This window comes from Lepidochelys kempii, chromosome 17 (genome assembly GCF_965140285.1).
Source record: "Lepidochelys kempii isolate rLepKem1 chromosome 17, rLepKem1.hap1, whole genome shotgun sequence".
Classification (NCBI taxonomy): domain Eukaryota; kingdom Metazoa; phylum Chordata; order Testudines; family Cheloniidae; genus Lepidochelys; species Lepidochelys kempii.
Genome location: NC_136396.1, coordinates 13010563 through 13037523, shown reverse-complemented (window position 1 = coordinate 13037523; position 26961 = coordinate 13010563). Strand labels below are relative to the sequence as shown.

The following is a 26961-nucleotide window of genomic DNA, read 5'->3' as shown; positions in this document are numbered from 1 at the left end:
ACGCCACGTCCAGGTTGGCCGAGCTGCTGAGCCAATGGGCTCCCGGCGCGCGTGCGCTGCTGTCCCCTGGCCGGGTCCGCGTCGGGGGCTGAGGCGGAGGGAGGGGGGAAGATGGCGGCGCCCGTCCTGCTGCGAGTGTCGGTGCCGCGCTGGGAGCGGGTGGCCCGCTACGCGGTGTGCGCGGCCGGCATCCTGCTCTCTCTCTACGCCTGCCACCTGGAGCGGGAGAAGGGCCGGGACCTCCACTATCGGGCCCTGTGCGACTTCAGCGAGCGGGTCCGCTGCTCCGCCGCCATCGCCTCCCGGTGAGGGGGCTGTCGCCGGGGGCTGCAGCAGGCGCCAGAGACGGGGGCCGGGGCCGGGTAGGGAGCCGAGAGGACGGGGCCGCCCGGGGAGGTGGGAAAGCCCGGCGCCGGGGGCCAGGAGTGGGCGGGACAGGAGGGAGGGGTGGACTCGGGGGTGACAGGTATTGGGGTGGGGGGTTGGCTTCTGGGTGGTGGGTGGAGGAGGCCGGTGGGCGACGTGGAGAATCTAGGTCTGGCGCTTCTCCAGCTGAGGGGTAATGGGAAGAAACTCCCCACCCCCCCCAGCAAGCTCCCCTCCCCGGTGAAGCGGGTACCGGGGTGCGTTTCCTCTTCCCCAAGGGCAAAGGGGGGAGGAGAGGGAGGCTCCATCACTGCCTCCCTTAGCCTCTCACGGGGGGCTGCAGGACTCGGAGATTTCATGGCTCGGGACGAATTGTAAAGGGGTGTTGTCGTCAGGGTCTCCTCGAGGATGGAGGATTCTGACCTAAAGAGACGTGGGATTATTTCGCTCTGCCAGATTGTGATCTTCATTTCAATTGCTTCTGCTGGGTACAGCCTTGGGGAAATGGTAATCTTGCCATTATGGACTTGTGATAAATGAGGGGTGGATTCCGGGCTGATAGAAAGCGGCTGTTGTGTCATGTATTGAGGGAATGAGGTAGGAATTGCTCTTCTGTGTGTCTTTTGTTGGGTGCGAGGAGGGTTTGAGGATTAAGTACATGCCATTTGTGTTTTGTCATCCACAGTGATTAGGGTGACAGGCATTTTTTGGTAAAACGTGGTTCATCAAAATTAAATGGTGTAAATAATCAGAGTTTGAGGAAAATATTTAAGATATTGGATGTTTAGGTTGTTTAATTTTAACATAAACAGTTGAAGTGCTTTTTCAGTAAATGTTGTTTTACCCCATAGTGCATATGAGTGTCTGTCTGATGCATTTAAAAATGCTTAATGTTTAATGCTAAGGGTAAGACTTAATTTACTTCAGTACTGAAGACTCCATTCCAAATTTGGATTTTTCTTAATATTGTAGGATGAGCTTCTCTATTTAAGTATCAGTAATAAAATTAAATGGATAGCTACTCTCCATTTTTACAGGTATTTTAGGAGATTAATAGAATATAAATTTTATATGGTACTAATCTGACTTCCATTGGCAAGCAGCTAAGTTATTTAATCATAAATGGTGTGGAGAATGTATGTATCCCTTATTTTTACACACTAATAGTGCTGTAACTTTGCCATTCACTGTTCAAACTATAATAAACTTACAAATGTGGTTAAGTGCATATAGCTTTCCACAATTTTTTTTAAAGAAAAATTAATAGGAATTATTTTTTAGTCTAAGAAACAAGAGGATTATCCAAAGACAGCATTCACTTGTAGATTAGAAATCTTTCTCTCTATTGTTTAACAAGTTGTAGAGCTGGAGGGATTTGGTCCTTGAACAAACAAACATTCTCTAAACAACTTGCTTATATTTTTGAAAAGTTTTGTGTTTTTTTGTTGATGCTTTTGCGATAACGTGTTCATGATTATTTATTCAAACACCTAAGGCTTAAATTCAGTGAGAATTGCAGAAATGACTTTTTTTCTATTTAACTCAAATATTTTAGCAGTCAAAATACTTATATTAGGCAATTATCATATTGTCATATCAGGATTTAATCATAGGAAGAATAATCCTGTAATAAATGAAAGAGTACATGGGACTTGCTTTCTAATTTAGTCTAACTATAACTTAGTACTTACTCTTAAAACTAATTTTATTGTGATTGAAACCAACATTGCAACATACTGTGTTGAGAAGTTTATGTACCAATCTCTGAAAGGAATTTTGTTGGGTCTGGGTGGGGACTTCATTTTTGCTTTTCTGCTAGTCATCAGATTAATCTTCAGCCAAGAAAAGACTTGAGAATTGGCCCTCTCTCTTTGAGAAATAACTTAAAATCTTAGTCTTCTCTCTTTAGATTAAGATGGTCAAACAACTTGAGCAATTACATTAAACTGTTATTAGGCCACTTATGTTAAACTATTCAAACATCATTAACAATATAATTGTTACCGAAGCTGTAACAAAAAATCAAAAGTCTGGTCCTGTGTGTTTTGGCTGAGTGGGGCAACCGTCACAATAATCAATTTTTCCAACCTTTGGACCAGAAGTCAGTGGGACTACAGTAGTCCTAAGTAACATTTTCAAGATTAGACCATAGGGTTTTACACCCCTTTCTTTAATTTCTGTACTTAAAATGCTGCGCATATATAAGGTCTCAAGTTTCAAGTAAGTAAATAATGAGGTACAGTCTTGTGATTAATTTTTACAAAATATTTGAATATGCAAAAGTGCTCTAACTTTTTAAGGAATTTTTAATGGCTCATTAGTATTTGGCAGGTTTCAGAGTATTTGAGTAATTAGAGCACTTACTAAGGGCACGTCTTCACTATCAATGTTAAAAAGCTCTCCCAGCACTGTAAAAAAACCCACCTCCATGAGGGGAATAGCTGCCAGCGCTGCTGCACCGTCTACACTGGCACTTTACAGTAGTGAAACTTGCAGCACTCAGGAGGGTGTTTTTTCACACCCCATAGTGAGAAAGTTGCAGCACTGTAAAGTGCCAGTGTAAACAAGCCCTAATATACTACTACAATCTGAGTGTTGGGTTCCTGTGATGTACAAGGATGTGCAAGGACCAAAGAAGTAACTCAAGACAGGTGGAGCAGTCATGCAAAGGGTGTCTGTGGAACAGGTGATATTAAGCATGCAAGTTATCTTTATTTCAAACTATATTAGGAGAAGAACGCGCTTTCAGCAAATGATAATATTTCCAATACATAAGTGAGAGGATTATCTGTGGCAGGGGAGCTGTGCATTTTTGTTGAAAGAATAGTCACTCTTAAAACACCGCCAAATGGAGATTTTTCTTTTTACGCTGTTTCTTGCCTTTCACTGTATTTCAGTTAAATAGTTTGACACCTCCAGCAATAGCACTGTTTCATTGGAACTTAAATTCCAGTTAAAGTTGGCAGAGACAGTGAAGGCTCAAATTATGGTGTTCCAGCATTTTCAGGTATGCTAGTAATTTTAGTGTTAACTTATTATTCTGATCCGCTATTTAAATTCACAGTATAACAGCAAATAGATTAGTTAGTCGTCTGTCGTCAACTGAAAGACCAGTCTTTAATTTGTTAGTGTTGTGCAACAGTATTCTTCCTTAAGCTAGATTTGTGACTGAAATTTGAATGGGATCTGATGGTTTGTAGATGAATCCCCTTGGGTCAATATCTTTTCTTAAAGTGTTTGTACAAGTGGTGGATTGAATAAAAACATTCAGTTGATGTGTTTAGATTAAAAGTAAATGTGTAATTTAGCTTGTCTATAAATTTATTTATTCTGCTTTGATCTGGTCAGTTTGGGGATTAATTTTTGGTCTTCAGGGAAGATATTTTTTCTATTAATAAACTGTTAGCATTTCACAAGTCACTCAAAAGATGAATCAGGTATTGACTCAGCATTGAAAAGGGAAATAATTAATGTAGGCTACTATTAATGGGGAGAGGCCTGGAAAACCATGTATCTGAAAATTAATTCATCATGAAGAATTAATCAGAGAAATCTAGCTCCTCACTTTTATATGTGAAATATAAGCTTTCTATTGAGTTTATTTCAAGCTGGTATCAGGCCACTCTAAAATGACAGTTTGCTCAACATTGCAAGACCACTTTCTTAAATATTCCTCTAATTATAAGAATGAACTATTGTATACTTGAATATAAATTTTATTTTGCTATACATGGCAAACTATAAAGAGGGCCTGATTTTATAATTAACACACTTTATACTCAAATAAGGAAGTAGAATGTTTATATTTAACTGAAACAATTTACTTTGTGAGTTACAAATAACTTCTTAAAATTTAGTATTTGATGGCAAATTATACTTTAATATGATTACAGAATACAAGAAATCTATCCTTTATATCTCTTGCATGCTATGGAGTAACTTTTCTTTCTACCATTTTATCTTCCTTTTGGAGATGGAATGCTCTCCATCTATTTGTGTTGACACTTCAGTAACATGGGAAGCCTTGGGAGACTTCCAAATATAACTGAGTCCCCGAGGGAGTTCACAAGCGAAAGTTAGCAAGAACACTGTAAGCTCATGTTACTGCATCTGAGAAAAATGTTAGGAACTAAGGAAACATTCAAAATCTTCACTTGGCAATTACAGTAATGTTTTTAATAACTTAATTCTTTTATGTGTAAGAATAATTGTAAATAGCTGGTAAAATTTTAATTACAATGAAATCTGTTAAAGGCAATCATGAAAGGAACTGATAGCTGTTATTTACAGCAGGCTAGACTATTCCAGAGTAGCTTCAAAAAAAACCCAGAATGAAACATGCAAGGTTGTTTGTGATACTTTATTTTTAAAAAGTTAAATTTAAATTTTAAATCCTCTCATCTAAAGGCTTGGGGTTTTTTTTGTTTTTTTTTCCCCTACTTTGTCCCTTGCATACTGCAGTGGACTGTTTTAGGTCTTCAGATATGTTTCCGCCTCCTGGCTATCTTCCAGGTTGATCTTTAAATGTCTTATGGAGTGGGGCATGTCAGCGTATGACTATTAATGTGTAGCCCCTAACCCAATGTGTGTTAACATGTTGGTGGCAACTCTGAGACAGATTTCTGGTGGCTAGTGTGAGTGACCATTGGGGCAGGTTTAATTTTACATCTTGAACAATATCTGCAGCCTTCACCGAGTGGCTGAATGTGGAGGGTTTGGAAATAGTCAATATTGATCTAGTTGGGCACATTCAGTTTATCAAGTAAGTCCTAGAATAAAGATAAGTCCAATAGCTCTTAAGAGTGGACATTGACTTGGGTGCGACTCTTCGAACAATCTACTTCAGGAACTCTATCTTCAAGGTATTACCAAGTGTGGAAGGACGTCAGCTATCAACCCTTCTAAGATGACTATGCTGAAAAACATTTGGTGGCTGTATGTATATCTCATGCAAGAAATACATTTGGATAGTCAAATTTAAAAAGTCATTAATTTATAAACACGCTCTAGAAAATTTTGCTGTTTTTGTGGATGAGTCTTTGCAGTTCTCCAGTTGTTTCATGTGGAGTTCCTGAGCATTGCTGTGTAACCACTAATGTTTTTCTTTGTACAATGGCATCTGTTTACTAGTTTATCAAATACAATTAATAAATAGTGTTTAGAGCTTGTCTAACTATGCCAGATATTTATAGAAGTATAACTTTTTTATTTAAAGTGGTACAACCCCCCTATTTTGGACATTTGATACTGGTATTAAAATGTTATACCAGTATTGTTTATTCCCATGCAGGAAGAGGAAAAAGATATACAGCCCAGTGTGACCACATCCATACTAGAACTTTTACCAGTATAACTACTTTGGTGGTGGTGTTTTTTTAAAATCACACCCCTATTCAAAATTCTTATACTGGTACAGCTTTTAAGAATAGACCAGGCCTTAGATATAATCAAGGTCAAGTTCACAAGAACCACCCCTAAACCATATCTAAACCATGGGACATAGATCAAAGCTTCTTTGACTTCACACCTAACCTGCTGTTTATATTACAGGTTCCTATTCAGTTCTGTTGTGGGGCAGTTCCTGTAAACTTGATGTCTGTCAAGTTTGATTCCAAGTTAAGAACATTTTATAGCAGTTATCTTTCTCTTTAATGGTAAGTCCACTGACATCAGCACTTTTATATTGCTGTAGTTTCAAGAGAATATTCTAATATTTTTAACCCTGACTACTGCAATTATTAGTGACTGAGGTGTAAGGTTAGCAACCATAATGGCAATCTGGGGTAGAAAGCAAAATACCCTGTGAGCCATTCTTTGGAACTGTCTTAGCAAACAGCATTTATTTTAAATTTTACTGGTCGTTTTGATTAGTATTATTCATTCTTCAGTATTGAGGCACCAATACAGATTCCTTATTGGTTTGTCTTTTGTGACTTCGACCACACTGAGTGCAAGCTAGTATTTTTGTTGGCTTTTGTTGACTCAGTGCAGCAAAAAATAAAGTTTAAGTAGTAGATCTTTCTTGAAGGTCAGGAGTGTGTGGACATTCCTATAGTATTTAAGCTACCTTGGTAGGTATGTTGTATGGAAACACAGATCCATCAGGGTTGACCCTAAAATGTCTTCCAGGGGGTTTAACTTGGCTTCTGTAGTTCACATTGAACAGGGATTTCAGATTGTTGGGGCATATCTACAATACAAACTTAAGTCAACCTATGTTAGGTCGACTTGCGGCTACCGCAGCAATTACTGCAGTGGGTCATGTCCACACTGCCCTTCTTCTGTCGGTGGTGCACATCCTCACCAGGAGCACTTCCACCAGTTTAAGAGGGTAGTATGGGGGCCAAGAGCCCGGGGAGCCTCAGTGCAGCTGGGCTCGGAGCAGGGAGCCCCTCATCTGCCCCAGGGTAACAGCACTCTGAGCGACTTTCTTGTCAGTTTCACAGCTCCAGCATAGAGCCCTGAAATTGAGAAGAATAACAGCAAGTAGGGGATGTAAGTAACAGGTAGTATCCACAGGGACACAGTGTTGCCCTTACTACACTGACATAAGCCCTGTGCCTCTCCTGAAGGCGGAGTTATGTCGGTGTAGTAGGGAACTTACATTAGCAGGAGCAAGGCTTGTAGTATGTACACTGACATAATTAGGTTGATGGGAACTGATGGGCAGGATCCCCTGCGAGAAAAACATGAGGGGGGAAGGAGTCCAGGAGAGCCAGCTGTATTTTAAAGAATCCTTATTGAGGTTACAGGAACAAACCATCCCGTCATGTAGAAAGAATAGTAAATATGGCAGGGGACCACCTTGGCTTAACTGTGAAATCCTTGCTGATCTTAAACACAAAAAAGAAGCTTACAGGAAGTGGAAGATTGGACAAATGACCAGGGAGGAGTATAAAAATATTACTCAGGCATGCAGGAGTGAAATCAGGAAGGCCAAATCACACTTGGAGTTGCAGCTAGCGGGGGATGTTAAGAGTAACAAGAAGGGTTTCTTCAGGTATGTTAGCAACAAGAAGAAAGTCAAGGAAAGTGTGGACCCCTTACTGAATGAGGGAGGCAACCTTGTGACAGAGGATGTGGAAAAAGCTAATGTACTCAATGCTTTTTTTGCCTCTGTCTTCACGAACAAGGTCAGCTCCCAGACTACTGCACTGGGCAGCACAGCATGGGGAGGAGGTGACCAGCCCTCTGTGGAGAAAGAAGTGGTTCGGGACTATTTAGAAAAGCTGGACGTGCACAAGTCCATGGGGCCAGATGCGCTGCATCCAAGGGTGCTAGAGGAGTTGGCAGATGTGATTGCAGAGCCATCAGCCATTATCTTTGAAAACTCATGGCGATTGGGGGAGGTCCCGGACGTCTGGAAAAAGACTAATGTAATGCCCATCTTTAAAAAAGGGAAGAAAGAGGATCCAGGAAACTACAGGCCAGTCAGCCTCACCCCAGTCCCTGGAAAAATCATGGAGCAGGTCCTCAAGGAATCAATTCTGAAGCACTTAGAGGAGAGGAAAGTGATCAGGAACAGTCAGCATGATTCACCAAGGGCAAGACATGCCTGACTAATCTAATTGCCTTCTATGATGAGATAACTGGCTCTGTGAATGAGGGGAAAGCAGTGGACATGTTATTCCTTGACTTTAGCAAAGCTTTTGTTACAGTCTCCCACAGTATTCTTGCCAGCAAGTTAAAGAAGTATGGGCTGGATGAATGGACTATAAGGTTGATAGAAAGCTGGCTAGATCATTGGGCTCAAAGGGTAGTGATCAATGGCTCCATGTCTAGTTGGCAGCCGGTAGCAAGCGGAGTGCCCCAAGGATCAGTCCTGGGGCTGGTTTTGTTCAATATCTTCATTAATGATCTGGAGGATGGTGTGGACTGCACCCTCAGCAAGTTTGCAGATGACACTAAACTGGGAAGAGTGGTAGATGCGCTGGAGGGTAGGGATAGGATACAGAGGGACCTAGACAAATTGGAGGATTGGGCCAAAAGAAATCTGATGAGGTTCAACAAAGACAAGTGCAGAGTCCTGCACTTAGGACAGAAGAATCCCATGCATTGCTACAGACTAGGGACCTAATGACTAGGCAGCAGTTCTGCAGAAAAGGACCTAGGGGTTACAGTGGACGAGAACCTGGATATGAGTCAACAGTATGCCCTTATTGCCAAGAAGGCTAACGGCATTTTGGGCTGTATAAGTAGGGGCATTGTCAGCAGATGGAGGGATGTGATCGTTTCCCTCTATTCAACATTGGTGAGGCCTCATCTAGAGTACTGTGTCCAGTTTTGGGTCCCACACTACAAGAACGATGTGGAAAATTGGAACGCGTCCAGCGGAGGGCAACAAAAATTATTAGGGGACTGGAAAACAAGACTTATGAGGAAAGGCTGAGGGAACTGGGATTGTTTAGTCTGCAAAAGAGAAGAATGAGGGGGGATTTGATGGCTGCTTTCAACTACCTGAAAGGGGGTTCCAAAGAGGATGGCTCTACACTGTTCTCAATGGTAGCAGATGACAGAACAAGGAGTAATGGTCTCAAGTTGCGCGGGGGAGGTTTAGGTTGGATATTATGAAAAACTTTTTCACTAGGAGGGCGGTGAAGCACTGGAGGTGTTCGGGAGGTGGTTGAATCTCCTTCCTTTGAGGTTTTTAAGGTCAGGCTTGACAAAGCCCTAGCTGGGATGATTTAGCTGGGGATTGGTCCTGCTTTGAGCAGGGGGTTGGACTAGATGACGTCCCGAGGTCCTTTCCAACCCTGATATTCTATGATTCTATGTAAGCTGCCTTACGTTGACCTAACTCTGTAGAATAGACCAGGTCTTGGTTTTGGGTTGTTCCAGAGCAAAAATACCAGGATATTTGAAAACTTTTGCAGTTATATATGGATTAATCATTTTTGTTGTATGAAAGAAGTTGTTTTGAAAGCCACTAGTATAGTTACTTTCTAAATCTTATTTTCACTGCAGAAACTTGCCATCTGCTATCGCACCTACTGTGCTATATCAAACAGTCAGCTTAGCTCCTGCCTCTTCAGGAGGTGGATTAACTACGGTGACTGGAGATCCTCTCATTGTTGGAGTGAGTATGTGCACTGAAGCACCACAGCGGCCCAGCTGCAATGGTTTAAATGTAGACATGCTCTTGCAGATGTAGCGTGCCAGGAGTTAAACCAGCAGCAGGAAAAGGGTTGCCATGTGTTCACACTGTCAGCTGCAAGTGCAGTGGTGTGGTCACATTTGCAGCACTTGGAGCAGCTTTTGGAGTGGTGCATTATGGACAGCTATCCCACAGAGTACCTCTTCCCATTCTGGTGCTGAGGCTTGTGGGAAGGAGGATGGGGGGTGCGGGGCATCATGGGTCCTGTCCCAATGCCGTGTGATGCATCGCTTCGCGTCCTGGCAGTCCCTGTGCTTCCGGCCACATTTGGAGCCATCTTTCAATGGTTTCTGTTCTGCGCGCTCTGTCTTCCCTTTTGGTCTGCGGGAATGGATCCCGAACTGCTGAGGAATATGGTCTCACCAGCACATCACGAATTGCAGTTGAGTTACTCCTTAAGCTACAAAGTGACAGTGAGGAGTCTGATGATGATGTTGACACGCTTAATGCATACGACGTGAGATTGCTTGTGGCATTCACAAACATGCTCACCGCCATGGAACGCTGCTTTTGGGCTTGGGAAACAAGTACTGAGTGGTTGGATCACATCGTCATGCAAGTCTGGGATGAAGAGCAGTGGCTGCAGAACTTTCGGATGAGGAAAGCCACTTTTATGGGACTGTGTGCTGAGCTCGCCCCCACCCTACAGTGCAAGGACACGAGATTGAGAGCTGCCCTGTCTGTGGAGAAGCTCGTGGTGATTGCAGTCTGGAAGCTGGCTACTCCAGACAGCTACCAATCGGTCACTAACCAGTTTGGAGTGGGCAAGTCGACGGTTGGAATCGTGTTGAGGCAAGTGTGCAGGGCCATTAATCACATCCTGCTCAGAAGAACTGTGACTCTGGGTAACAATGCGGCTTCAGCCCTGGCCCTTATGCGATTTGCCTGTGTGCAGCAATGGTCCCCTCCCCTGCCTCTCACGGCACAGTGGTGCAGATATGTTAGCCTTACTCGGACAATGAGCACAGTGGCTCCGCCAAGGAACCTGTGCAGTTGGATTGCCCTGTTTCTGCATGAGACCTTCGATGAGATCACTGAGGCCAATTACTGCAATATGTGAGAGTACATCAAAGCCCTATTCTGCATCTAGGCATGCACGCAGCCCTAACCCTTCTTTCTGCAACCCTCCTCTCCCCAACAGCCCACACCCAACAACTCCCTTCTCAAAATAAAAGCCGCTTACTGGGCACTTCCTCTGCTGTTTGTTCTTCCCCAAGAACCATCTGCTGCGAATGGCTACCTTCCTCCTGGCTTGAAAACAGCTTCTGGCTGCATGCATCTATGGATGCTGGGCTGTTCTCTGGTTCTGGGCTCCCCTCCTCCTCAGCACCCTCATTCCTGCTTTCCTCCTCCTGCCTTGTTGCATTCTAGGCTGCCACGGCCTCTGAAGCATCCATGGTGCTCTTTGGAGTGGAGTTGGGGTCACCCCCAAGTATCTTGTCCAGCTCTTTGTAGAACCAGCAGGTTGTGGCGGCAGCTCTCGAGCGGTAGTTTGCCTCCCGCGTTTTGTAGTAGGCGTTAGCTCCTTCATTTTAACCCTGCACTGCACTGTGTCCCGGTCATGGCCCCTTTTTGTCATGGCCCTTGATATCTGCCTGTAAGTGTTGTAATTCCCACAGCTGGAGCGCAGCTGGGACTGGACAACTTCCTCCCCCCAAACACTGATGAGGTCTAGCACCTCGCCATTGCTCTATACTGGGGATCGCATGGAGGCATGGTCACCTGGAAAGATGCTCTGAGAGCACTCAATGCCTTGCTGAGCAAACAGGAAGGGGACTTTCAAAATTCCCAGAGAATTTAAAGGGCAGGTCTGACTGTTGGTCACCTGAGGGCAGGGCAGTATACTACAAAGTGATAACCAGAGTGCCTAGAACAGGCATTGTGGGACACTTCCTTGAGGCCAGTCAGAGTGCCTCCTGGCACTGTGCTGCTCCAGCCGGGGCGCAGAAAGCTCTATGCTTCTCGTGGAGGTGGATTACCAGGCGTGCTCCAGCCACGGAGTCTGGGCGCTCTACATGCCTTGCCAGTGTAGACACCTCAGGAGTTGGGGCACGCAGGGATGATTTAATGCGCTCCAACTTACAAGTGTAGACAAGGCCTAAGTAACTTAGCAAAGCTTACCTAGAATGAAGAAAATTGCTGTTAAGTCTTAGGTTGAATAGCCAGCAGTGTCTGCTATAAAATTGGCATCTGCATGTGAATCTGCTATAGATCTAAAAGCTGAAATACGTGAGATTGTAGTCTAGCTGCTGCTGCTATTATTATTATTATTGTATTAGGGCTGTTGATTAATTGCAGTTAACTCAACACGATTAACTCAAAAAAAGTAATTGCAATTAAAAAAATTAATCGCTATTAATCACATTTTTAATTGCACTGTTAAACAATAAAATACCGATTGAAATTTATTAAATATTTTTGGATGGTTTTTGTACATTTCCAAATATATTGATTTCAGTTACAACACAATACAAAGTGTACAGTGCTCACTTTATATTATTATTTCTGATTACAAATATTTGTACTGTAAAAAAAGAAAAACGTATTTTTTCAATATGCCTGTAGTGCAATCTCCTAATTGTGAAAGCGCAACTTACAAATGTAGATTTTTTTTTTTGGTTCCGTAACTGCACTCAAAAACAAAACAATGCAAAACTTTAGAGCCTACAAGTCCTCTCAGTCCTACTTCTTGTTCAGCCAATCAGATTGCTCAGAAAAACAAGTCTGTTTACATTTTCAGGAGATAATGCTGTCCACGTCTTGTTCACAATGTCACCAAAAAGTGAGAACAGGCGTTTGCTTGGCACTTTTGTAGCCGACATTGTAAGGTATTTACATGCCAGATATGCTAAATATTTGTATGTCCCTTCATACTTCCGCCACCATTTCAGAGGACATGCTTCCATGCTGATGATGCTCATTAAAAATACAATGCATTAATTAAATTTGTGACTGAACTCCTTGGGAGAGAATTGTATGTCTTCAGCTCTATTTTACCCGCATTCAACCATATATGTCATGTTCTAGCAGTCTCGGATGATGGCCCAGCACGTTACTCATTTTAAGAACATTTTCGCTGCAGATTTGGCAAAACGCAAAGAAAGTACCCATGTGAGATTTCTAAAGATAGCTACAGCACTTGATCCAAGGTTTAAGAATCTGAAGTGCCTTCCAAAATTTGAGAGGGACAGGCTGTGGAGCATGCTTTCAGAAGTCTTAAAAGAGCAACACTCCAATGTGGAAACACAGAACCCAAACCTCCAAAAAAGAAAATCAACCTTCTGCTGGTGGCATCTGATTCAGGTAATGAAAATGAACATGCGTTGGTCCACACTGCTTTGGATTGTTAACAAGCAGAACCCGTCATCAGCATGGACAAATGTCCTCTGGAATGGTGGTTGAAGCATGAAGGGACATATGAATCTTTAGTGCATCTGGCACGTAAATATCTTGTGGCACCGGCTACAACAGTGCCATGAGAACACCTGTTCTCACTTTCAGGTGATGTGAACAAGAAGCGGGCAGCATTATCTCCTGCAAATGTAAACAAACTTGTTTGTCTGAGCGATTGTCTGAACAAGATATAGGACTGTATGGACTTGTAGGCTCTAAAGTTTTACGTTGTTTTGTTTTTGAATGCAGTTATTTTTTTGTTCATAAACCTACATTTGTAAATTCAACTTTCAGAGATTGCATTACAGTACTTGTATTAGGTGAATTGAAAAACTATTTCTTTTGTTTTTACAGTGCAAATGTAAATAAAAAATAAATATAAAGTGAACATTGTATACTTTGTGTTCTGTGTTGTAATTGAAATCAATATATTTGAAAATGTAGAAAACATCCAAAAATATTTAAATAAATGGTATTCTATTGTTTAACAATGTGATTAATCGATTAATTTTTTAATCGTGTGATTAATCATGATTCATTTTTTTAATCACTTGATAGCCCTAATTATCATTTCTTATGTGAAGTGTAAAAGGTATATAGAATAAAATATCTTCGTTCTTAAGTATACTAATATTTAAAATCAATCATGAAAGTAAATGTCTGAAATGTATTTTTGAGCACTGTTGGCAAGGTTACAAACTGGAACTTTGACTCTATTCTTTGTTGGCTTTTAAAGAGCTTCAGTTAAGACTGGCAGAGTGACCCAAGTGACCTTATAGCTGTGAACTGGGCTTAATCCAAAGTCTCTAGCGGAGTTGTGCAAAAGCTGCAACCAAGGTTCTTATCCTTGCTACATATTAACGCACATTCTAGGTCCTTTAATCAAAAGCTGATGTAAAGATCAAAGGTGCACCCCATGAGTTCAGGCCAGCTTTATTGACCTTATTAGAACTTATATTCCAAATTGAATCTGGGTATGTAGTCATCTGGATGCTAGTCATTTGATTCCTGGCCATCAATTTTAAGGGTGGTGGGTTGTTTGTTTTTTGTTCAGTTTTATTGCACTTAACAAGCTCGGAATTACATTCATTCTCCGTTTGAGACACTGATAGCTGTTGCCAGCTCCTAAACCAGTATTAAACATGTAAGCTGTTTGTTTAGTCACTTGTAAAGAACCTTGCGATGCATAATAGCAAAGATGCTACTTTTAGCTGCCTTTGCTAACTTATAATGGAGTAGCCAGTTCTTCAAGTGCACTCCTTTGGATCTTGCATAATGACAGGTTTCAGAGTAGCAGCCGTGTTAGTCTGTATCTGCAAAAAGAAAAGGAGGACTTGTGGCACCTTAGAGACTAACAAATTTATTTGAGCATAAGCTTTCTTGAGCTACAGCTCACTTCATCGGATGCATCGGACTATCCTTGCAAGGGCTGTATACATTCTACATAGCCGGTGCTGGGGCAGTGCAACACGTGTGGGCACACAAAAGGTGCCTTCTTTACATGACTCATCTTGTCATAAGGAAACTCTGTACTGGCTGTTTTGCCAACACAACAGCTGCCCCCCACCCCGAGGCCCAAAATAAGGAAAACAACTCCCCAAAGTGAGAGGAGGAGGAGAGGAAAGGAGAGGGGGAAAGAAGGGAACTGGAAAAGGGGAGTAAACAGTGGGATTGAAACAAGAGGGGATGAATGGAAGGAGAGGCCAGACAACAGGAAAGGACCAATAAAGGAAAGAGAGAGATCCTAAATGCGTATAGAGGAAATGGAAAGAAGAAAGAACAAAATAACAAGGAAATAGACTTGTGGCACCTTAGACTAACAAATTTATTAGAGCATAAGCTTTCGTGAGCTACAGCTCACTTCATCGCATGCATTCAGTGGAAAATACAGTGGGGAGATTTATATACACAGAGAACATGAAACAATGGGTGTTACCATACAGACTTTAACAAGAGTGATCAGGTAAGGTGAGCTATTACCAGCAGGAGAGCGGGTGCGGGGACTTTTGTAGTGATAATCAAGGTGGGCCATTTCCAGGAGTTGACAAGAACATCTGAGGAACAGTGTGTGTGTGGGGGGGGGAATAACATGGGGAAAGAATTTTACTTTGTGTAATGACCCATCCACTCCCAGTCTTTATTCAAGCCTAAGTTAATTGTATCCAGTTTGCAAATTAATTCCAATTCAGAACTCTCTTGTTGAAGTCTGTTTTTGAAGCTTTTTTGTGGAAGAATTGCCACTTTTAGGTCTGTAATCGAGTGACCAGAGAGATTGAAGTGTTCTCCGATTGGTTTTTGAATGTTATAATTCTTGATGTCTGATTTGTATCCATTTATTCAACTGCTGGAAATGGCCCACCTTGATTATCACCAGAAAAGGTCCCTCCACCCCCCCCGCCTGCTCTCCTGCTGGTAATAGCTCACCTTACCTGATCACTCTCATTACAGTGTGTATGGTAACACCCATTGTTTCATGTTCTCTGTGTATATAAATCTCCCCACTGTATTTTCCACTGAATGCATCCGATGAAGTGAGCTGTAGCTCATGAAAGCTTATGCTCAAGTCCTCCTTTCCTTTGGATGTGGTGTTCTTGAACATGAGTGAAATTCATAGCTGATCAGAGCTAATGATTAACAGTTTCTAAAGTTTTCGTTGAGCATTCATCATGGATGGACAGAATGACACATCAGTGCCACGGTGTAACAAGAGGAAGACAAGGGTCAAATATAGGTAATTGCATATATTTATAGTAAAACATTAAGAATTGGTTGCTTCTGAGCCTTTTTAAATGCCACAAGTCAAAATTGTCAAACCCTTTAGATGTTGCCTATCTTCCACTCTTTTAAAAGGGACATGTGTGAATAGAATTGTGTGCGGTATTCACAGTTCTAGTGATTCTGGTAAAGCTAGATAAACTATTCTAAATTTATTGTGTGTCAGGTTCTTTACTATGAGGTCTTTTTTACATAAATTTTTAAGAACGCTTTCAAGTCATAAAGTTGTCTAAAACATTAAGGGTATTAGTTGCAAACAACTTAAGTAGAGCTGACAAGCTGTGATAACTTGAAGGAGGAAAAATTTGAAATGGTATTTTGAAGTTCTCTTTGAGGCAGGCAGCAGAATCTTTCCTAAAGGAAACTTTTTTAAAACTGTCTTAAAATTCATGCAAATTGCCTCTCCTCTAACTGAGTGAAACTTGCTTGTGGCATACGTACACATGCCAAGTATAGTTTTTGTGTAACACCAAATCATGCAGTACTTTTATTTTGCATTACTTTCGCAACTGAACACTTGTCCGATCCAACAGTTACAAATCAATAAAGGGAAGGAAATGGTGATCTTGAGTGGTACATTTTCTTATGTTTTTTGAGTTTATTGCATCAGCCAGTTCTTTATTAACTACTGTTTAATTGAATTTCCTTCTTTGTTTATTGTGAACTTTGCTATAACCTGAATAGGGAGTTTACAGCAGCATGTAAAACGGTAGCATTTTATAAGCTGAAAATCGTTGGCCCTGAAGAACCTTTGAGCAGTTAAGCCAACAAACTAGCACTGTTCAATAAAGTAAGACTGGAATTCTAGTTCAAAATGATTCCTTAATCCAAAGCAATAGAGCCGATGTGTGGCACGGATTGCATGGGAATTGGTAATTAGTAGAACAGTTACTGCCATTGAGGAGGGCACCCAGTTTCTGAGGTCTGTCAGAGCCAAGTCTGTTGAATCTCTCAGACAAGTCGATAACAAATTGCTTCTTCACAGTTGCAGCAAACTATCTCTTCCAAAAACCTTCACTGGCTACAGAATGGAAACTAGAATACTACAGAAATTTGAACTTTTCATGTAAACCATGTTGGAATTTCCAAAGATATTGAAAATAAAATTAAATCGCATAGGGAAGGAATCAGAATCATCATCCCCAAGACTGTTAAAATCTCCAGTTTGTAAAGACCTCTTTAGCAAAGCCATAATCTGCTCCTCCCATGTAAATAAGCTCCAAAAGATCTTAGAGCATACAATATTTCACAATGATTCAAATCTGTGGAGGATTGCACAGGTGGTGGATATGGTCCAATCTGGGAAATGGTTCTGGGAAAAGCTTGGCATAAACCTAAACAAACAGCAACTCTGCATTTGGAAGAGTGGCCTTCTTGGGACAATGCAGAAGAACAGTTTTGCTAATGGAAAGATTCTGAAGTCAGCCCTATAATGAGGGGCTCACTAAATTTAGCCATCTGTATGTAGCTGTAAAAAGATCAGGATGGTAGAGGTGTCTGCAACATGGAATAGTTCATTATATATTTTGTTGGCCTTGTTGCAGCTTTAAAAGCTTGAAGTGTTAAGTGTCGGTGCAGCTGTTCTGCTGTAGTGTAGACATAGCAAAAGAGAAAAGCAAGTAAACTTTTCTCACCAAATGGAAGATGCAAGAAGTTTAGAGTCCCATTTCGATTTTGAAAAAAGCATACTTTATGTATGCATTTTGTGCACTTTCTCTATGGAAAGGGCTGTCATCTTGTGCAGTACTGCATAGCCATCCATTAGACTTTGGATGATGTTTGAGCTATGTATGCAAGCCATCTCACTTATTAAAATAATGCAAGTTTTAATGCAGATGGAACACTACACAGTCAGCAGTAGAGGCTGCCTCCATCAGGACACAGGAAAGGGTTAGCAACCTGCCATAGACAAATTAATAAACGATATGCTCATATTGATCCCAAAAGCCACTGCCCCAATTGCATAGGACCTTCTCTTGCCGAGGTACGTCAACTGAATTGCCAAAAACTGTTATGCTACTACTATTCACTAAATGCTACTACTATTCACTGAACCAGAGAGCTAATGATCTACAAGAGACTTTCCAAAAAATTTTAGAATATGATCACACACTCGGTATACTAAATGCAAATGCAATAAAAACTCTGAAGTGGGATTTTCTTTGTACTTCCTAATTGAGATGACCAAATGATGCAGAGAAGTTACATGCTTGCCCAAACTTGAAGGAAACCAGGTTTGTACTATTACAGTAGAGAAAAAGGTTTGAGAAGCTACTTGTAGACAAAAGTTGCACATGGTTGTAAATATAAGTATGTGTTATTAACATGTCTGCTTGGTGCTACTCTGGCATACTTCCTCTGTTTGATACCTACCAGATGCATGGAAACTTTGACTGTTTGTATCAGTACTTGTAATAAGTTAATGAGAGCTAGTCCATAACTTAGAGAATGACACAGCCAAGTTACTTCTTTTCTGGAAGTAGTCCATGCTTCTGGGACCATGAAGACCCTACTTGAGTTTAGTGTACTGCCTTTCCAACCCTTACAAGTCCTGGAAGATGAGGGCTAAGAAACCCAAATCTGGTTCTGAGTCTGGTAGCCTTGTAATTTGCATGCTCTTTATCATGAATATTTACTTCAGTTTAAATTTTGATCACCTGAGAAGCAGTCAAACAAGCTGGAGATAGAAAAGTTTAGTGCTGAGGAGGGACATTACCATGAACTCTAGAGGTGACACCTGTGAGAAGTACTGGATCAGAAGCACTGGAGCTCCACCCAGGAATTTTATAAAGAAATTAAATGCTGCCAACTCACAAACAGATTAAATATCAGCAATAATAAATTGCCTGTTAGTAAGCCATTTGAGACAGAGACGGAAAGGAACCAAGTACAAGAGAATTTCACATGTTTTCACTCCTTACACAGATTTGTGGTGTGAAACTGCGTGCCACTGATTAGGCGAGTGTGGTAACAATGGGAATCTGCTGCAGGATTTCCAGTCTTTGAACTCTGTCACACTTAATTTTGTAGTGTAGACGTATCCTAAGTCAACTTAAGTTGACGTACAGCCACAGCAGTAATTAAAGCGGTGTTTCATGTCCACACTAATGCTCCTTCTGTGCACCCTCACCAAGAGTGCTTCCACTGCCTTAACCCCCAGCCCAGGGCTGACAGTTGCAGGCCCCCTCATCCTGGGGCTGACAGCCAACAGGCAACGTAAGTAACTCAGTGTCTATCCTAAAAACATCGACCTAAGTGCTACCTCTTTCGTGGAGGTGGAGTTAAATCAATGTAGTGGGTGATTTACGTCTTTGGGAGCTACATTTTAGTGTAGATGCTTACATAGGTCTACGTAAGGCAGCTTATGTTGACCTAACTCTGTAGTGTAGACCTGGCCTTACACAAATTAGTAAAGTTAAACCTGTGTATAAGTGTTTGCAGGATTGGGGTCAAAGTAGGTAAGAGCATAATACCTAGGACTGAAGGTCCACTTGCTATAGGAAGCTTTCCACCAGTGGATAGGGTCATAAACTTTAATTTTTGCCTAGTATAAGATTTAATTTAAAAAACCCAACTCTTCTGCTCACACTTGGCTTATTGAGGAAACCAGGTATTTTGCGATTTTTTTAACACTGGAAGAACAATTTGTTTAAGCAATATGGGTTTTCATATTTATACTTAAATTTCATTTCTCATACATTCATTTTGAGGTTTAGGAGAACATGGATTCATGTAGCATTTCCAAGGAACACACTCATATTGGAACAAATTAGTGTGCTTTTAATACAGTTGACTGTCTAGTCAGACTCTATCTAGGAATTGGTGTGTAATTCTCTCTACAGTGTTTGGAGGAGATGGATGAGGCGGCTGGTGGGCATAGTAGTTCAACCAATGAGCCCACTTTTCCGAAGTGGCTGATTTGCTTTAACTATGTCTGATCTGAGGATGTTTTGAAAATGTTGCTCATAGAAGCATACCTGATTTGAAAGTGTTTGGAGATGAAAAGCACTAAATCATCCTCATCGGGGCTGTTAAAGTGTGGGAAAGTCAGATGTAGGGAAACTTTGGCTTGATAGTTGGAGAAAATGCAGGTGACATCTAACTTATAAATAGTAATAGAAATCTAATGTTCTGTAATTTAACATTGCTTCAGTATTCAAGTTACTTTGCTTATCTCCTCTTTCAGTTGTCACTTTTAAAAAATTATCCTTACTTTGCTCTGGCCACTGATATTTCTTGACGTGTTCGGTCTTAGAGAGAAGGAACCATCTATTCCTAGCACAAATACACGATTGTTGATTAGAAAATTCCTTCTTACTGTAGTTGCTATTTTGTACTATTACTTTTATAACTTTATCATTTATAAAATTGAAGCCTGCCCTGTTGAGACGCTACATCAGAATCACATTCCGTATAATATTGTGGAGAGAGATTCTGCTAAAGGTTTCCTCAATAAATCCTGACTTACCATTATAGCTTATAAGCATTAGCAAGATTTTCAAACTGATAACTCCTACAGAAATAAATGACTTGTTATAATGTCTTGCATTTTTTTGTGGTTATACTGGTACTGAATGTAATAAATCCCAATTTTAGCATGGATGCATGAGATAGCGTTGTATCCAGTACACCCTCATTATGACAAAGTATTTTTTTAAAGCAAAGTTTGAGCTACATATAGGGAATGCTCTAGTTGCACCAGAATATCGTCCTATGGTACTAAAGTGAAATTTGGGTTAGAAAGAAGCAGATCTCAAATCTGGGATTATTGGTGTTTGTTATTTTACAGATGGGGTCGAGGATTTGGTCTGTTGGGTTCCATCTTTGGAAAGGACAGTGCAATAAATCAGCCAAACAGTGTCTTTGGACTTGTATTTTATATACTACAAATGTTACTTGGTAAGTATTTAACTTTGTTTATGATCTAAAGTATATAACAATGTAGATGTTAATAAAACAGGACATTGATATAACATTGCTAAACCTGGATGAAACCACGATAAATTGCACTGGTGCAAGTCACAATTTACACCAGTCTAGCTGTCCAGTCACAGTGGTAGCTCTAAAACTCCTAATAACGTCAAGAGTTACTTTGCTTGTTTTTAGTATTCTTCTATATCATTAATATGAGCACTGGCACAAAGACTGCATGTGGCAAGCAGGCAAACAAGTGAGATAAGATGTGTGACTAGTAACACATGCAAACCCATCTCTGCCCGGCCCTGTAATATGATCTAAAACCAATGAAAATGTTCATAGATGTAACCTCATCAACCGGTAACTTTCCCATAATTCAGGAACATGAAAGATGATGATAATACCACTCACACTGCTGATCAAAAAAGAACTGCAATACAGAACCTAGAAACTCCGCTCCAAATTGTGATTTGCAACCAGCATGGACTCATGGTATTTTAAGCAGAGCTATATGAATACAAACTCACTGAATAGAAATAGTTAAAATTTTAGTTCATAATTTTTTTGCTTAACTATGGAATGAGGGCATTAAAGTAGCAATAATAATTTTTGTCTTTTGTTGCAGGTATGACAGCAAGTGCAGTAGCAGCTCTAATCCTCATGACATCCTCCATAGTGTCAGTAGTAGGGTCACTGTACCTGGCATACATTCTGTACTTTGTGCTGAAGGAATTTTGCATTATATGCGTCATCACATATTTGCTGAACTTCATTCTCTTTATCATCAACTACAAACGACTAGTTTACTTGAATGAGGCCTGGAAACGGCAACTCCAGCCCAAACAGGAATAACACATGTTTGAACTTTTGACCGATAGTCTGAAGACCTGACTTCCATTTAAGTTTATTTTGCAGTAATTTTTTATTTTTCATATCAGACACTTTTCCCAAGAATCATAACTGATATTTTTAATAACTGTAAATTGGAAGGGGCCCTAGATAATTTCTGTGCTAATCTTCAATTTAAATATGGCTACAAAAGAAAAAGCTCTAATACAATCAAAGACAAGCTTTAACTTTACTTTGAAGAAATTTCTTAGCCACACAAAATCTAGACTCCTTGCAACTTGTAAAGTGGGTAACGCTAGAAAATATCCTGTGTATAAATTCAACTTCAGATATGATGAGATGTGATCATGCCATTTAAATATCCTAGAATAGAGGTACCATATTTAATGTTGCCATGTTTACAGTATGTGTATTACATTTTTAGCAGATGGACTTAAACATGTAGATCTGACTAAAACATGATATTGTAAATAACTAGAAATATTGGATCCATTCCTGCAGAAGTCACTGTACAGTCAATTTTGTTAGTGTAGCAACTTTAAGAATGTTCAGCTTATAGTTGATTGATTGATTGAAATAATGGAAGGAATGAGCCCATATATGAGAAGCACTAGTAGTAGTCAGTACAGAAATACAAGTGATGTTACCTTTGCTCCATCTTTTTTTCCCCTATTAATGAAAATGGAATTAAAGCTAAAACTTCAGGTATATCCAGTAATGAAATTGTAATTTAATATCTGTACCGAATGAAGACTCTTTAACATAGCCTGCAAAAAGCCACCATTGGGAAATTTAATACATGAAGGCGTGGGAGGTGGTATGTTGAAACTGGAGAAATCTCTTATATAAGATTATCTGAGTAGCACTTCTTGGAATGGCTTAATTTTCATGCAGATCTGTTTTTCATTTTAAACTGGTGTCAGACAGCCCAACACAGTGTTACCAACAACAATCTGACATTACATTGAATGCTGCAAAATAGAATTGTAATTTACAGTGGGTACCAGAGACTTACTGGGCTAGCTGAGTAATGCACTGACTGAACAGATATTTCACTGATCTTTTTCAGGATCTTTGATTTGTGTTATATTTAGAAATGAACTTTAGAACTGACACGTATTGCCCTTTCAAGGGGTCTTATCTGTTTGAGTGGGATAAGTAGGTAAACATGCTCTTGAAAATGAAACACAGTAGTGCTATCATTGCTCTTTCTAAGAACTATTTTTAAAAAGTAAACAAAATTGTAAACAGTGTGTCTACGCTCAATATATCCTGAAGTAGAATGTTGAAAGTGCCTTCTGTCTTAAATTCGTAAACCAAATATTTTGTGTGTTGAACTTGGCAGGCAGAAGCGTCCTTGCTATTTAACAAATAAACTTACAGTGTGTAGAAAAGTATTCTATGGTCCATTTTAGTCCTTAGAATGAGAAGTGGTAGCAATATGATTGGTTCCTTAAGCCAGTGTGTTAGACAGACATGTGGGGCTGATAATCTGATACTTCATTTACCCTCAAACAAGCCAAATACCGTGTTCTCTGAAACTTGGTGAATCCAGAATACATTGATTCAACAGTTTCCAGTCGCTGGTGCCATGACTTTTCTTCCCTCATGTCAGCTAGATTGAACTAGATCATTTAAAGAATACATCTTCAGATTTAGAAGCAAGTTTAGTTAATTCTACTAAATATGAGCCTACTTAAGGGACACTGTTCTTATGTGTTGTACTGTAAAATGAATTAAAAACACTAAAGGGTTGAAAATAAACTTAACTGTGTGAAAGTATGATGTATAATAGTGATAATAAATATTTAGGATGAATTCACAACAGTATTTAAATTACTGTTGAGGTAAATTTCTGATTCTTACCCTGGAAGTAGGTGGAGATTTGATTTATGGATGGAGTTCTATGGTGTGAGTAACATCTGTTACGTGTTACACTAAATAACTTGTCTCTTTTGTCTAACAGCGCTAGACAATGTCGCCATTAAATACATTTTGTATTGACTAGAGCTAAAGCTTGTCTTGATGTTTAGTTCTCTCAGATGCCTTGAACTTTGACATGAGCAACTTTCAACTGTGTACCTCAAAGCTTTACCCTCTCCTGGCTCAAGGTTTGGGGAAATACCACTGTTGAATCTGTTGTATGGATTTATTTTGATACATTCATGTGATCTGCTACACTAAGGCATCTCTTCAATGAAAGAAAAGGTGAACATGGGCTGCTTGAAATGATTAGTCACAATGCTAATATCTGAGAATAAGGAGCAGTGGAGACAAGTATAATAAGTATTATTTGGTCTAATTAATGACTTAATGCATAAAACCCCCAAAACCATCTGCTGAAAATATAGGTGTTGACTGTCTTCACTGTGTCTTTGTGCTTAACTGTGCGGGCACAGTCTGTAACTTTAAAGTTTGTTCAGCAGAATCATCTGGGGCCAGATTTGCAAAAGGCACCCGGCCTGCGGCCCCCATTTGCGTGTATATCAGGCTTGGCCTCCATAAGAGTTTGTCACGATGCTGCGTGTAAACCCTTGCAAATCTGACCCTTAATTTTAAATCCTTTTTCTTGTGTGCTTTTCTAGTGTTTACTTTATAATTCATCCTAACATGGAAATAACACTTGCTAGAAATGACCCCTTCCTCTTCTCGTGTTTCTCTTTTATGTCAGAGAAAATGCAATTTGTGTGAATAAAGGGCAAAACAATTATTCTTGGTAGACACTGCCCATACTTGACCTCTCTTCTTTATTGCTGCCAATGAGAGACAGCATTTTTCTTCCAGTAAAACAGCTCATGTCATAATTAGTAATGTGCCAGGTATCAGACTAGTACTTAATCCATCTCTCCGCCCCTACCCCCCAACCAGAGTAAATGGCATGCCAAATGTACTAAAATATGCTAATTTGAGCTTTTTCAAATTAAAGGTAACTTCTGGTAAACTTTCATGGAAAGATTGGGGTACAAGAATAAGGCAAAATGCTACCTAGTATCCAGACTTAAAAAATAAACAAACAAAAAATCTCCATCCCAACTGTGGCTTCAGCACTCATACCATTTTGTGCTTTCTTCAAAACACAAAAGCTGTTCAAAATTTGGACTTCTACCCTTTCAGGTTTTGGAGGGTGATAAGAGGAGAGGGAAAAGAATCGAATCCCAAGACTTGCTTAGAAAGCAAACATTCCTGAAAAGGCTCCTTATTGTAAGGTATTTGCTACAAGAAGGCCGATGAAACATTTCCCACCACTTTAAGTATCAGAGGTGAGAACAAAACTCTCCATTTAGAGGAGAGAAATTTCTGTATGCTGTAGTACTTGTCTTCTACTGTACTAAGTCTCTAATAGGTCTTGATTGGTCAAAATGGATGGTTAGGTGCTTCACGAGGCAAGTGTGGCTCCTAATTTGTTTGAACTAAACTTAAATAAACAATCTGATAAAACTTGACTTTGGTTCAGCCAACATTGTTTAAACATGATCTAGACAAAACTAGTCCAAAAAAAGTGAAGTATTCTGTTACCGTAAAACTGTATTAAGCATGGCCTAAATATTAGGTATGTGTTCTGTATAGTATGTTCCATCTAATATTTATTACTAGTGCTTTAAACTCCAGAGTAAACATCCATTTAAAGTGGAGTCATTGGGCAGATGTTCCTTTTATCAAGTATGGGTTGAGATACTCTATATCAGAGGTTTAGAATACAATTTTGCTAACAGGTAAAGAAAACTAATGTAAATATATAAATGTTTATTTGTTGCACAACTTTTTTTGGTAAAAAAATAAATGTAGAAATGACCTGTGGGCGTCTTGCTGCAATCATTCTTACACTGCAGTAGTGCCGTTCAGACAAAGAGCTTGAATGAACCTGACGAGAGGCCTTTTTGGACTCAGTCAGAGCCTTAGAAACTGGTTTTAAAGCCAGCACTGTAATCTTGTTTGTAGAAATGTTCTCAGTTGTGATTTCTTTTTTCAAAAAGATGTATGTTAGCAGTAGAAGGTTGAAGCACTGAGTCCCCAGAGATACTAGTGCAGAAAATTCCTGTAGCTTCATGTATTGCTGAATGTTGTGTGCACATGGGTACGTAAAGGTTGAGCACCATTGACTTAAGGATTTACTGTTTACAGTTCTTCAAGCAACATGCAAACATATTTCTAAGTGTTATTTTACTCACTGCCTACTTTTGTTAGGTGTGAAGATCTGCTTTAACTCCACTCTGACAATGTCTCAGTATTCTAAACCTGCAGTATGTGTTCCCGTTTTTTGTTTAAATTTGCAATGAGCTGTGGAGAACTTAAGCAGGAAATGACTCTCCTTGACATGCGTGCTTACCACACAAATGGATGTTGAACCCTTAACCATCTGTCTTGTTGGAAAGTGAACAAAAGTGTAGCTTTTTCTACTGAAATTGCAAGTCCTGTGCATATTGTCGGGATCTGAGTCCTAGTTTGTAATGCATTAACCATGTCAAATTTGTCTCTGTATCTTGATGTGACAGCTGTTGGTATGTCATTCTGTCAGTGTTGAAATGGGGAAAGAAACTTTAAAAAAAAAAATTAAAGTTTAGAAATTAACAAGTTTTTAAATGACTTTCAAATGCTGGTAATGGGATTAATATGGTATTCAGTAAAGTACTGGATAACATTTGAGTGACTGCTTTTTAACATGGATAAACTTTTTTATATTCTGAGTTTTAGTTAATTAGGAAATCTGTAAAATTTAAGTAAGTATGTAATGTAAACATGACATCCTCATAGTCTGGGTTTTCTTTTGGAAACTAAAAGAAAATTGTTCTGAGTTCTGTAGTGAGTGTATCTTTCCTTTTTTATTGCTGCATGTGGTGGTTAGAATTGCCCTTGGCTTCTAATGTGTTGCTTCAAGAGTGGAAGAACACTCTGATACCATCCAAACCCAATAAATAGTGGCCACTGTTTTCTTTTCTTTATATATGGGCAGAAATTTAAGTCCCTTACATCAGGCCATAAGGAGATATTTGCATAAAGGAGAACTATAAGTGATGGTATTCTTAATCATTCTGGTCAGGGGATGGTGTGCAGAAATGGGGACACCCAGGCAGTTTAATGCATATCAATTACTATCCAAAATCTAGTAAGCAACCACTGTTCAGGAACATGGATCTGGCAAGGTGATGCTGCTGTAGGACTAGACTTACAATCTTTGTGTAAAAAGAAAAGGAGGACTTGTGGCACCTTAGAGACTAACCAATTTATTTGAGCATGAGCTTTCGTGAGCTACAGCTCACTTCATCGGATGCATACTGCTGAAGTGAGCTGTAGCTCACGAAAGCTTATGTTCAGATAAATTGGTTAGTCTCTAAGGTGCCACAAGTACGCCTTTTCTTTTTGCAAATACAGACTAACACGGCTGTTACTCTGAAACCAATCTTTGTGTAAGAAGCTTTTATAACTACCTCCACTATACTAGCTTCACTGAGACTGTATTGTAGCCAATAAGGTAAGGCTGGCACCCTGAATTTGTTAGAAGATCAACA

General features: G+C 40.0%; 2 protein-coding genes across 2 annotated transcripts in view; one reads left to right on the top strand and one right to left on the bottom strand.

Annotated features, from left to right (window-relative positions):
* VKORC1L1 (vitamin K epoxide reductase complex subunit 1L1) lies at positions 1 to 26023 on the top strand. Its single transcript, XM_073315750.2, has 3 exons — positions 1 to 305; positions 20478 to 20587; positions 21231 to 26023. The coding sequence occupies exons 1-3, from the start codon at positions 112 to 114 to the stop codon at positions 21455 to 21457; spliced, it is 531 nt and encodes a 176-aa protein (XP_073171851.1). The 5' UTR covers positions 1 to 111; the 3' UTR covers positions 21458 to 26023.
* The window catches only part of GUSB (glucuronidase beta), a 30145-nt gene continuing 23531 nt past the window's right edge, over positions 20348 to 26961 (bottom strand). Inside the window, exon 13 of the mRNA XM_073315748.2 lies at positions 20348 to 25990. The gene's annotated coding sequence lies outside the window, so the exon portion shown is untranslated. The remainder of the gene's footprint in view (positions 25991 to 26961) is intronic.